This window comes from Corvus kubaryi, unplaced genomic scaffold (genome assembly GCF_017639235.1).
Source record: "Corvus kubaryi isolate FWS band 111438036 unplaced genomic scaffold, C.kubaryi_AGA036_p1.0 split3-73, whole genome shotgun sequence".
NCBI classification, from domain to species: Eukaryota; Metazoa; Chordata; class Aves; order Passeriformes; family Corvidae; genus Corvus; species Corvus kubaryi.
In genome coordinates, this window is record NW_024582091.1 from 31,468,365 (window position 1) to 31,482,412 (window position 14,048).

Here is a 14,048-nt window from a genome sequence, read left to right on the forward strand (position 1 = left end):
CAAGAGAGGATTGCTCGGAAAGCAATTGATGAACAACATCTCGCTACTGGCACGACCCCGACACCGGACGCTTGGTCCGACTCCCGCGGGATGCTCCCTGGGGGCTTACGCGTGGCCCCACCGACCCCGCAGCCCCCCGGCCACCGCCCCGCACACCGGGCCACCACCATCTTTCTTCTTGGTGGCCGCAGCGGCGCGGCTCTGCAAACGCCCCCTCCTTCGCCGGGAGCCCCGCGCCCGCGGGCTGCGCTGCGCTGCTCTGCGCGGGGCACGGCAGAGCGCGGCCGGGTGCGCGCCCGTGCGTGAGCGGGTGCGCGCGTGTGAGTGCGCGCGCAAGGCGGGGCCGCGCAGCAGGCAGCCCCGCGCCGGCTGGTGCCGTCTGCGAGCCGGGGCGTGGAGCGGAGGAGGGCGCGGGAGGGGGGGGGGGACGAGCATCCTCCAGGCCGAGGCTCCGTTCGGTTTTCCGGGCTCCGCGCCGGCGAGCGGGAGGCGCTTCGGCAGCAGTACCGGCGAAGTACCTGCGGATCGGCTTTCCTCCTCCTCGCTGGCTTTTTTTAGTTCGGTGGTGGTGGTGCTTTTTTTTTTTTTTTCCCCTTAACCCTCCCTCAAATCCAGGGAGACGCTTCTGAAGCGGGGCGAGCGCTGATCTTACGTAAATGGTGCTGCTCCGGGGAGGGCATCTCCCCTGCCAGCCCCGGGCCAGGGGAGCATCCCTGGGCGCCGCTCGCCCTGCCTAGCGACCGGGCTCCTCGCTGCCGCCCTGCCCGAGATCCGCAGCGGCACCGGCGGGGGCGGGCGGTGAGCAGCAGCCGGCAGCCCGCAGCCCCGTCCCCGGCGGGTTTCGGCGCCTCCGCGGACCGGCTGCGGGGATGATGCGGCGCGTCGGACCCCGCGGCGGGGAGGGCGCTATGTCAGAGAGATAACGCGCCTCCGCCAGCAGCCCGGGGGCAGTCTCGCTGCCAGCCCCCCCCGGGACCCGGCTGCCTGGGAGCCGCTCGCATCTCGGCGGACGGACTGGCCGCGGCGGCGGGGCCGGGGAGCGGCGGGGCGAGGCCCGGCGGGGCGGGGGAGCGGCGGCCGGCCGTGCCGGGGCACCCCGCCTCCGGGGGGCAAGCGGCCGGGAGGCTGAGGAGCGCAAGCAGCAGAGCCGGGGAGGAGGAGGAGGGCAGCGCCATGACTCATTTGCAGGCAGGTCTCTCCCCGGAGACTCTGGAGAAAGCCCGGCTGGAGCTGAACGAGAACCCCGACACCTTGCACCAGGACATCCAGGAGGTGCGGGATATGGTCATCACCCGGCCGGACATCGGCTTCCTCCGCACCGACGATGCCTTCATCCTGCGGTTTCTGCGGGCCAGGAAGTTTCAGCACTTCGAGGCGTTTCGCCTCCTGGCCCAATACTTTGAATATCGCCAGCAGAACCTGGACATGTTTAAGAGCTTCAAGGCCACAGACCCGGGCATCAAGCAAGCGCTGAAGGATGGTTTCCCCGGCGGGCTGGCCAACCTGGACCACTACGGCAGGAAGATCCTCGTCCTTTTTGCTGCCAACTGGGACCAGAGCAGGTAAAAGCAGGCCACCTCAACCCGCTCTCCCCCCGGGCAATGCGTGGGAAAGCCGTGCCAGAGCAGAGGGAGAGAGGGTGGGCAGCAGGGACACACCCGGCGCTGCCCACAGGGGGCTGGGCAGCAGCCTGGAAGGCAGAGGGAGAGAAGAAAGAAGAAATGTATTTTGTAGCTTAGAGCCCTTTCAGCCAGCTCATCCTTTGGGGTGTGAATTTTGGGAGGCAAGTAGACACTGCTGGAGTGCTCTTCTCAGCTGTCTGCTAGGAGGTTGACACCCTTCTGCCTCCCCTCAGCCGAAGTGGGCTGGCACGTAGATGATGTGCTTATCCTCCAGACAAAGGCTGGTTGCACTCTCGGCTGGTCTTTCTGCTTCAGCACACACAGAGCTGCTCAAGTGCCATGGGAGAAAGTGGGAGATGCTGTGTGTAGAACAGGAGTACCCATCATGGCTTTTGAGATGAAAAGTTTGCTTGTGCAGGAAGCTGAGACTCTGAATCCTTGTCATCAGATAAAGAAAGCTCTTCCTGAGCCACCTGGAAATGCCAGGATGGCAGTTGCTGTAACCACTTCTTTTCTCACTCATGGTGCTCCAAATGTCAACTCTCTGCATAATAAGATCCAAGCACACAAACCTTTGATAGCAAATTGAAGCCTAGTCCCTAGAAGAGTTTCTGATCTTTTTTTGGGACTACTGTAGCCTGAAGATGACTTAGTAGGGTGACCCAAGATCTGTCTCCCATCAAGACCGTTTTTAGCAATTGGCTTGATATTATGTGACACTATTTGTTTATTCTAAATACCTTGTGAGGTGTCATGCTCATTTTCTCCTGCAGTCTAAAATTATATCCACAAAAATGGCATGATTTCAGTACATTTAAACTCTCTAAAAACTGCTTCTGTGAACACTGTATTATTTTCTTTGGCTCCTAACCTGAGTACAGGTTTAGGGTCTGAAGCACTTTTTAATGAGAACACTTAGAATCTTGCCAGTTGCCATCTTTTTTGCAGTTAACACAGTGCTGAGTGCTCAGTGCAGATATCCTCAGCTCAGCTACTTTGAAACTTTGGGGAGGACTCAAACAGAGTGGACAAAAGGGACAAAATTTGGGGGAAAGGCATGTTTAAGTTTGCCCTTTAGGTGTTTGTTTAGCTGTCCTCTTGCAGGCTGTGTGGATTGCCATCACAGGGAGCATTCCCACAGCTCCCTGCACTGGTTGGTGTTACAGCTACGGACAGGTCTCTGCCCAGAGGGATGCTGGCCCACCTTGGCTTTCCTCTCCTCCTGACATGGCAGCCACACCCGCACTGTCTGTGGGAGAAGTTTCCTGTCCCTTGCTAGCCCATGAATCAAGTCTAGGGACTAGGGGAAAGCTGTCTGGCACAAATCAAAACTGCCCACAGCCAGGATAACAACTAGAAAGGGTGGATGAATATATGCAGAGCTGGGGCCAGCGTCCTTTTTCTGCTTTGGTTTTCTAGCAGATGGAGCAAAAAAGCTGAGCGAGGAGCAGTGGTGATGAGGCTAAGGACTCGCTGAGTGGGTTTCCTTTCCCACATAAGGACCTTCCTTGTTTCCTACATAAGGATCAAGTCAACTTTTAATTTTAAAAGCAACTCCACAAACTCTTAAAATCCCTGAAGGAAGAATTAGCAAAGAAACAGATGTTTAGGACTTTTATTAAATTGTATGTCTATGATGAAGTCCCCTTGCTAAAGGTAATGTGTCCTACTGTATACTGCTGTTTCTTATTAATGAAAAAATCCTAAAGCTTCGTGTGACACTTGTCACATCATCACTTGACTTGATCCTAGTCAAAAGAATACCAAGAATTCAAGTGCAGAGATAAAGTAGCATTTAAAACAATAATTGTCATGTGGAAAGAATAGGTTTATTTTCTTCTTGATGTCGGATGTGCTGATATTTAAAGTACATGAGCTCAGCTGACACAGCAATAAATTTACTGTGATCTTTTTCATGAACTCCTGTTGGTATGATTAATAGTACTTATGCTATGATAGCAAAGTGGCTGGGGTACACTGTAGTACTTACTGGACATGTTTGCAATTGGGTGCCACTGCTTTTGAGCACTGCATGCCCACAGCACTCCTCTCCTCCAGAGCGAGGGATTTGTTTTCAGATAGACCCCTCAGACAAAGCGGAGGGAGCTGAAGCCCAGCTGTGGGGAGTGGCTTGCTCCAAGGCACATGACAAGTGACACATCTGGGAATGGAGCTAGGTCACTTTGTTTTCTAATTAATTTAGTGCCTTCCATTATCTGATGCTCGGTGGCTTATCCTGGGGAGCATTGTGAAACTTATGCTAGGGCTGCTGTGCAATATGTCTCAAGCTTATGCCTTAAATGACTTGAGATCTTGCAGTACGTAACCCAGTGTTCCTCTTGCAGCAACAGTGGGAGGATTACTTATTGAAGCCTGTCTTGTTATGCCCTCCTTGTATGCTTCATAAACTAAGTTGATAGAGCACAGTAAGCCTCCACATTTATCATGTATGTGCAATTTACTATGGCTAGGATGTAACAATTAGAAATAAAAAGTTCCAATTTGTTATTTAAATGAATAGCAGACATACTATAGATGATTTATATAGCACTGCCAGCCTATGATTTACATAGTTCCAATTAGAAAGAAAGGTGTGGGAGGCAAAAAATCCCTATGATAAAACAAGCCTGTGTACTAGATGTAAAATCATTAAATTAAAGCAGGGCCTAAAAACTGTACCAGATGTCCTGCCATTTGAACAACCCAATTAGACATGTATCAGAAAACAAACAAACAAAAAAAGGAAAGGTGAAAGATAATGTACTAAGCAACTTTTCAGTGTGACCCAGCCTAACTCTCCACCTGTCTGTACTATTGGGAAAATGAAGATCAGTGGCATTCCTGCCAGGAAGCTGGATAGCACTCAGGGAGTGATCAGCCTTCCCTATTGGCTTGTAGGTGTCTACATGTGTTTGAAGACTCCCTTTTCCTTAATGTGTCCAGCTGGTGAAGTTTTATTCAATGACTAGTGTAATTAACTTCAGCTCTCAGCTGCAAGGGATCTGTTGTAAGGCATGGCCTTCTGTATGCTTCCTGGCACCTGGACACACATTCCCCAGGACTATCAGTCCTTTTTGTTGCTATGTGTTTGAAACCTTTCCGGTATTAGTTATCTCAGGTTTTTCCTTAGAAAGTGCATTAGAAGAGTGCAATGATACCTAGTTCCTGGCGGTGTCACAGTGACCCAGTCAGCTCACACCATCCTCAGTGAATGTGGAAATCCTCTGCACTCATTTACTGCTGGCTCTGCTGTTGCATCAGATGGTTTACAGTGGGGCAAAGACAGAGTGCACGGGTTTGCGTTCAAAACTATGCTTTCATGTGCACAAGTGCTAGCAACTTTTCTTTTCCTCCTGTTAAATGAAAATTTAACTTCTGTTACTATGAGGAGGCTGGTCTGCTCCTCAACTCACAATAAACAACAGGCAAGACGGCAAGGTATTTTTGAAGCTCTGATGGAGGCAGTATGACAAAATAAATAGCAATGCTAACAATAATAACGTATTAACATTAAAAATCCCTGTTTAGCAGAGTCAATTTTTGTTTAGAAATTATATCTTCCAAGCGATAACTATTAACAGTTAACACTGTTAACTGTGTAAGCACTGTCATTATTTCTACAACTGCACCTGCTGACTGATGCTGTCTTATTGTTTCGTAGTTTTCCCCCAGCTATCCCTATCTGACTATCATCACCTGTATTTAGACTGTAGGTGTTTTGGCCAGGGAGCTTTTTCATCAATGCTAATGTAAAATTTAGATCAGCTGAATCTTCATCTGTGGCTGTGACTGTTAGACTCTGGGCTAATATATGGCATAATGAATGGTATTAAATCTGAATCGAAAAGTTAATCTGGTAAAATATTTGAAACTGTTTCTACTTTTTCTATGCATTTTTTGTAACACTGGTGGTACTTTTTGGTTTTAGAATAAGGTATCCCCAGGGCATGCTGCTGCTGCTTAAGCAGAATAGCCATAAGAGAACTTTCAATCCCCCATCTTTTCAGCATTCAAATCTGTACCCAGACTGACAAACCAAGGAGATATGAGGCATCATTTCTAAGTACTCCTTTGTGTATCTTGAGGGCTCTTGTTTCACTGAAATTCTAAAAATAGTGAGCCAGAACAGGGATGATGGCTCAGAGACTTGACCAGCTTTCTCTTTTAAACCACAGTGGCACAAGAGCTCATTTGACAGAAGCCTCTTCTTGTCCAAATGGTGGTGAGTTTAAAATACAGACTGTGTATTCTTTATATCTTTAGGACCTTCAAGAGACATATGGCTCAAATCCAAGCAAAGGAGACTTAGCATTTTTCTAGTTCACATCCTGGGAGGCAGATTCATGCCATTCAGTTTTAATTCTTAAAATAACTCAAAATTTCTTTCTTGTAGGGAGGAGATGACAAATAGCCATAGAGATAGTAGGGCAACTGTGCTAAACCAGATTATCTGTTATTCAGTCCAAAAGTGAATTGACTGGAACCAGAATCTGGTTAAACAGATGATATGGTTGATGCCACTCATCATCAAGAACATAAAGTATTGAAAACAGCTGACACAGCTGAATTTGACATGAGACATCTGTACCCTGCATTTTCCCTGTCTCTTCTCTTTATGTTGGCCTGGTGGAGATCACAGTGGATGCATACAAGAGGATGCATAGACCACTTGAGAGGTAAAGGTGAAAGATCCTAGTGAAGTATCACCAAGAGTTGATAGCAATGTTTGCCAGACCGTTTTCCCCAGAAATCCTTGGAAATACGTTGAATCTGTTCATGTGCCACAGAAAAAATCTCAAATAACTTTTCTGTAAAGGGGAAGTTGCTGCCACTGTTAAATTAAAAGAGAGTGGGATGCTCAGTAAATTGTTTGTGGTCTTCTGTTCTTGACAAATAAATGTCCCAGTGAGGTATTTCCGTGGAAAGCTCTGGCACTGTTGGGTTAGAAATGGTAGCCATCACATTTGAAAAATGGGATTGAAAAAGCATTTGAAAGAATCACTGTCAGTGTGGCTACTAACTTGTCACGCCTTCCCAGGCTCTATTGCTTTAAAGTCAACCTGAATGAAAAATTTCAAGAGGTAGCAGAGTGTGTCTTGCATACCAGTCCGTTTCAGTCAGTCTCAAGCTAGGGCTCACATAAAAAAGGAACATTAAGAGTGCATTATATATGTGATAATGTATTTCCAGCATTTGTTACTCAGATTAATAACTGGACTAAAAAACTTGTCCAAGTTTTCCATTGAATTAAGCATGGCTCCAAAAATAGAAGGCATTAAATACATTTAAATTAACTGTAAGTTCTTGATTATCCTAGCAATTAGTAATACATTGCTAGCTACAGTATGTCCCATAAGAGTCTGTTTAAGCAAGTGAACGCAACTGGATTTAGCCATAAATAAATTAGGATTTATTTATTCACAGCCTGACTTCAGGCTGCTACAGAACATGCACTGCAGCCAATTGGGCCCAGCACACCCTACATACCTGACAGCACTGGGGCAGTCATTAAAAAACTGGTGCCAGGGCAAAATGAGTGGCTTGCTGTTCCCTAAGTACACGTTTTTGCTTAGCACAGATTGGTAAGAATAAAACAATACCATCTTCCCCTCAGACTTCACACCATAGTCTCTTCAAATTAAAGGCTAATATTTTCTTTTTTTCTTTTCCTTCAAAGTAGAAAGGCAGTCAAATCTGTTGTGGACCCAATTTATTTCACATTCACTAGCTTATCCTGTTTTTCTCATGTTTGACTCGTCATATTTCTGTATCTATATGGAAAGTAATTTCAGCGTGGAATAAAAGTTTCAGCAACAAAATCCTGAGTAATTTTTCACAACCTCGTTTTACATAGGATTTTGATTTCCCTGAAGTCCAGCCGAGGGTGGAGTGTATTTTATGGCAGAGCCTGTGCATCCTGGTGACACAAACAGTAGTAGCAGTGAGGTGAAATGTCGGACAACACAGGGCTGGAGTGGATTAAAGATGAGTCTTTACGCAAATAACTCTGTGCTGTGTGAAAGCTTCCATGCAGTTTCTTCAATCATGTTTTGTTTGCTTGGGCTGTTCAGCTGATACTTTCAATACTCGGCTTTTTGCACCACCTAAGATTTCATTTACCACACCACAGGTTTACATTTCTGGCTTGTCTCAGCCCGTGTTCTGAGCAAAAGCTGCTTTAAATGCTCACTAATGGATTTGTCTGTCTTTCTGATGCTCAGTACTGTAGTTAAGTAAGGTATCGAAACCAAGAGAAGAGATCCAGTACAGAATGAAGAATAGCTCCTATCTTCAACTAATTGCCCTGAAGGGTATTTGAGGTGGGAGGCTTGATTGGTAGTGACATGTCCTTTTATACTTCTGATGTGGCTTTTTAGACTTTAAGAGTACTTCAGATACCTCCCTCTGGCAGAAAGAGCTCTTGCTCGCTTTTAGCCAGACCTGTTTTGTGCAGGACTTCTCTCTTTTTTTTAGTGAGTAAACATAAATATTGTCATTGTTGTTGTGGACTGTATTTCTTACACTAAGCAAACTGCAGTAGGAGTTCTGGTGATGGTGAATGTGCTATGGATTTATGGAGACCCAGCCCTGTGACTGTTATTTACTCTCTGTGGTGGCTGAAACCCTGTTCCCATTGATGCCTGACAGTTTTCCCGTTGACTTAAATGAATTAAACACATAATTAGGTGTATTTGTGTTTACATGTATACATCTTGTATTTAACACTTAGGTATACATTAAAAAAGCATTTTATGGTTGGTCTTAGAGACTGGCCTCATAAACAAAGAATCTTGATGTCTGATGCACCAGATTTCCAGCAGCCTTGTGCCACTAGGAAGCTGTTAATCCAAGGCATGTGACGTCTCCTTAAACTCCTTAGGGAGGATATTAGAGAGATGTACATCAGGGACCTGGGACCCTTCTTCCGGGACTGAATGTGGGGTTCTGCTTTGTGGAGCCCTTCTGGAGAATGAGATCTTTTGAATGGGGCAAGCTAAATGTCAAGTAGGGTTGAGGCTAATTTTAGAATCTGAACATTTTTAATGTCTGTTCCTTGTATGAACTGTGGTTAAAATTGTCCTCGGACCAAGGCATTCCAAACTTCCTGTAAACCTTAGATCTCAGAAAAGTAAACCATTAGAAAAGAGTTAAATCTCAGAAAAGTTCAAAGGAGAGGAGTGAATATGAAAAAAATTATCCCAGTCAATAAAAAAAAAAAATTAAAAAAAAAGGATCTCCAAAATGAAGAGAAGAATTTTGTAAAATAATGCTTCCCCTAGTGTTTTCTGGGGGAAGCACACTTTCTCTTGTTCTGACGTTAGGAGAGTCCTTTTTTAATCCCTTTTCTGTGAATGCATAACTGGGAAGTTCACTGAATTTTAGTTGGCTAAGAAAAAAAAAGATGGAAAGATTCAAGGAGTCAGCCACAACAGATTAATTTCATTTATGTTATTTCCTTTTGCAGATATTTTCAAAATACAGTTATGTCCACAACAGAACAGTCTACTCATTGTATTAAAGCAAGTAAAATTCAGTATAATTTAATGTAATTTCTAAGTAGGCACACATGCTCTGTGCTACATATGCAGAATGGTGAAGAATTCTCTAGGGACTCACAATTTTGAAAACTTCTGCTTGATGCCATCATGGGAGATATTTAAAGGGCCTTGCTTAAAAATATCTGTACACCGAATATTTAACTCTTTCATTTCTGGAATATTTGTATATCTGATATTTTTCAGGTTTAACTTTCTAGTGCCTCATTTGATACCATGGAGTGGACTGGCCAATTTAAGTCTGTTTTGGTAACTGTTAATAAAATCCTAGAATCATAGAATGGTTTGGGTTGGAAGGGACCTCAAAGATCGTCTAGATCTAACCCCCTGCCAGAAGCAGGGGCACCTTCACTAGACAGAAACACCTCAAAGCCCTAGTGTGTGTCACTTTCTGATTTTAAGATCCTTGATTAATCAGCCTTCTATAATTGTGGATTTAAGAGAAAAAATTACATGGGGGGGCGGGGGGGGATAAGGAGAGCATGTGGAAATTCTCCTTTTTAGTTGATAATTTTGTAGGTCCTATTATTTCATTCCCTTAGGAAAATATAGAAGGGAACATTGGATCTACGCTTCTGGTATTAGTCTTGGTTTTTGGTATCATTATGATTTTAGAAAAATATAATTTGTGTAGAAGCTCTTATATAGACATGTATATATCTTTAGTAAAGATACTAAAGCAGCTTAGGATACTATACAAAAGTTCAAATTTGCTTTTGATGTGTTACATTCTTGTAGTTTTTTCTGCCTGGCTGATGGTCTATAGGTACATAATCCTGCTCCAGAAGATGAGCTCAACTAATTGAGCTTTTGAGGATTTCCCAGCTTTATGTGCCCATGACTTCTGAGGACACACTCGCACTCTTTGATTTAAACTTCTGACAAAGAGAGAATGCTCAGAACTTCTCCACCTCTGTGGCTGTTGCTCCTTCCCTAACCAAATCTCCTCTTCCCGTTCTCAGGTACACACTGGTGGATATTTTGCGTGCCATACTTCTTTCTTTAGAAGCCATGATAGAAGACCCCGAGCTGCAAGTGAATGGATTTGTTTTGATTATAGACTGGAGCAACTTCACCTTCAAGCAGGCCTCCAAACTCACACCAAGCATGCTTAGATTAGCCATAGAGGGCCTTCAGGTAACATTATTGTTTTCTTTCTTTTCCTAATTCTTTTTCGTTTTGCAGTTCATTACAAATCTAGGTTGATAAAAAAGACCTAAACAAAACAAAATTCCGACAACTTCTGAATAGCAAGGCTATTAACACTTTAAGGTGTGGGTGTACAGGCAAGCAAGCTACTGTGACAAAAGTGTGAACTCAGTCAGCTAACTGCAGTAACTCCTGATGTGTAGGCTCCTTCCTTGCTATAAATATGAGGTAACTTTTTTGTCTTTATTCCAAAGTGACTGGCTTTCTGTAAATTCAGATGGTGGCTTCTGCAACAGAAAGTTAGAAGTAATCAGTTTATGTTGTAATTATGCACAGGGCTAATGAAATAGGGGTTGCTGCTGCCATGCCAGCTTGTTTTTTTCATTGATTCCTTTGGAGACGGTCTCTACATCATTTGTAATAAAGTGTGGGGCCCTGTGATTAGACAGTTAGCTGGGACTATTTATTTACTCAAAGTTCAGCATATGCTTGGCTCTTTTTCTGGGTCAAGATTAATCTGAGCAGCAGCTTCTGGGACTGAGTATACAGTGATTTAAATTTCTTTCAGCTCATTGTAAATTCACTTTATATGGCATAGGCACATTCGTGGAAAGGATACTGCATAATTTGCATCTGTTTCCTATGGTATTTTATTCTTGTTAAAATGAAAAACTCAAATTGTTAAGGTAGTTGTTTTCTGCACAAGTCTGAGTTGTCATGTTAAGAATATCTGTAATTCACTACTGTGGCAGTGTGCCTTGCTTTTAGAAGGACATGTATTCCTATTCTGTGAGGTTTCTATCATTTATACATTTTTATTACTCATAAAGCAAAATAACAGACTTACCTTTGAACTTTCTTCACTGTGATAGTGTGATTTTTGAAAAAACTTATATAGCAGCAGGATGGAGTTTTGATTGAATTGATGAAATGGCTCAACTAATATTCAGCCTGCTGTAGCACACAGAAGGGTAGTGACGTGAGATAAAGATCTCAAATCTCATTTTGTTGTGTTTCCTTATGCAACAGTATGATTCTATTTTCTTTCGAGCTGCATTAGAAGGCAGCAGTGAAACCTGTGCTCTAGTAGTGCTGCATTTCCTTTTATTGCTTTCAAAGTTGGTGGGGGGGGTTTGTGCTTTTTTCAAAGTTAGCCATTGTTTTCTGGTTTAGAAGATGAATAAATGCTTTTGTAGTCTTTGTTTTCAAATGGTGGTGTTTCTTCTTGGGCGTTGTTCAGAGATGGTTATTTTGAGGAGAGCTGCAGTAGATAGTTGCATCTGAAAATGTGAAGGGTGGCCTACCAAACTTCAGGTGGGCTCTGAGACTCTGTATTCTCCTGCCATTGGTTAGTTCATGACTGAATTGAGGAGAAATCCTTTGGCTTACTTAACTTACCCATGCCGCCAGCTTTGTAGTTTCAAATATTCCAAGTCTGATGGTGGCCAACACCTATGGCATCGTTTTGTGCCCGCTGCCTTCAGTGCTGTTTACTGCAGAGATGCAAAAGTGGGCATGAAATGCTGCAAAAGAGAGAAGGAAGAGGCATTTCTGCCCTTTATTTTGGAGGAAAATGTATAGCGAAAACATCATTCTGAATGATGTCAAAGTAAAAAGTGCTTAATCAGGTAGTATGAAAAAGAACACGAACAACTCACACACACTATTTATTTATGGTCTTTGTAAACACATTCTGTTTAATCAGAGAAATGAAATTTACTTTGGCTTATAAGATTTAACAGGGCTCAAGATTCTGAACTTTACCATTTGGAGAATTTAAATATTTGTGTTGCTTAGGTGGAAGGGGACAGTGTCAGTGGGATTAGTGACTACTGAATTTGATGTTAGCCAAATCCCTTTGCCTCCTGAATGAAATCTACTGATTTTGCATTATATTTGCTTAGTTTCCATGGTGAGCAGAATACTCAATATGGTACGTACCAAAGACTTTACAAGCTATTGCATTTTTGGCTTTTTACAATGGCTTGCTGTTTAGGAAATTGCTTTTGAAATCAAGGTAAGTAAATACATAGTTTTCTACTGTATAGAAGAAGATGAGTTCTGGTATATACTTTGTCTGCATATGTGTTAAATGGGAGTGTGAAAAGAATCATACCCCGAACTTACTTGGATAAATTTGAAAAAGTTCCTAGGTAGCTGTTTCCAGGAAAAGAGACTTTTGGTCATGGCATTTTTAATGTTATAGGACTGATTATCTGTAATCTGATGTGAAATTCTAGCATACCCATCGCAGCAGTGCTGTACCAAACGATTGATGCAGTGTAGGTCAGTGCTGAATTTTAGATCAAATGGTTTTGCTAGACAAGAGGCAAAAACTTCATGTGGAGGTGTCGGCACTTGGCTGGGACCCTTGATGCTCCAGTCCTAGATCATACACTGGCTGTGTGCTTTTTGAAAAAAGGAGCAACAGTCTTCCTTGCAGATGCTTGTGGCTACAGCACTCAGTGTTGCTCCTCATCAGTGAGGAAGATTTGCACTTTGAGCTCCTACACCTTCCCTAATATAGAACAAGGTCAGAAGGAAAACTTTTTGAGAGCTGAAACACATGCCTTGACTTTAGCACTTTGTGTTGACTCTCCCTAGTGTATTCAATGTATGGATGTTTGTGAATTCCAGTCTTTAGGTGCCCACTTTTCCCCGTTCATTGATTTCTGTAGCCAGACACTGCTTTTTGGCTCGTGAAGAAGCTAATGTTACTCAGCAGCTGTGTTCCTGAAAGCAGGGAGTGTTACAGTGTTGTGTGCTTCAATACCTGAGTGCCCCGATTAAGTCTCTTCCAAAAACTTTACAGAATTTTGTTTCTTTCACCAGTAATGGGTTGCAATCTGTGTGCTTCAGCTGTTTTTCTCATAGAAGAGAGAACTTTTGAGAGCTCTGAAGAAAACCAGTCCTAACTTTCCATAGACAGTGATAAACTCTGAGCAAAAAACCCAAAATTTATCAGATGGTTTCAATATAAGGAACAATTAAGTTGGCTGGAATTCATCTGGACGGAGGAAGAAAAACTGTAGAGGGAAGGTACAGGAATCTATAAAACCATAGAATCATCAGATAATTCAGTTTGGAAAGGACCTCAGGAGCTTGGCAAATCCAACCCCCTTCTTAAAACAGGGTTCCTGGTGAGGTTAGACCGGGATACAAACAAGATCATGGGTGCCTGGAGAGAGTGGACAAGCTGCAGATGTTATTTGTTATTTCCATTTTAAGAAATGGGCATCATCAGGTGATACTAGGAGGAGACCTGGCTCTTTATAACCGTTGTACAACGTCTGGGTAACTTGTGGAACTCTGTGCTATGGGAAATTCTGGATGCTTAAAGTTTAGTTGTGTTTAGGGAAAATGGAGAGATGAACTGAGTATTAGTAAGTACAAAAACCTTCCTTAGGCTGTACAAAGTTGGAGATGAGGTGGATGCTGAGTGGAATAATCACATATGGCTGTCTAAATTGTGGCTGCTCTAGGCTCTCACTTTTGGCCTCTGTTAAGGACAGGATATGAGTATGGACTTTTGGTATGGCATAATTAAGTTAAGTGTATATTCCACCCCTTCTTCCTGCTTTTAAAAACCTTCCTTTCATTTTACTGCTCCTGGCACTCCCCTGACCCCTTCTACCAAAACACCTAGCTGAGAACACAGAAAGAGGGAGGAGGTTCTGGTTATGATTATTTTCTTTGTGATAGTCCTTTTTTACACTAGCCC

At 43.7% G+C, this 14,048-nt stretch overlaps 1 protein-coding gene across 1 annotated transcript in view; it reads left to right on the top strand.

The window, feature by feature from the left end:
- The first annotated feature begins 412 nt into the window (after positions 1-412).
- CLVS2 (clavesin 2) overlaps positions 413-14,048 on the top strand; it is a 56,512-nt gene continuing 42,876 nt past the window's right edge. The window contains exons 1-2 of the mRNA XM_042016701.1: positions 413-1,562; positions 10,141-10,315. Coding sequence (XP_041872635.1) covers positions 1,174-1,562; positions 10,141-10,315 — 564 coding nt within the window. The 5' untranslated portion in view covers positions 413-1,173. The remainder of the gene's footprint in view (positions 1,563-10,140; positions 10,316-14,048) is intronic.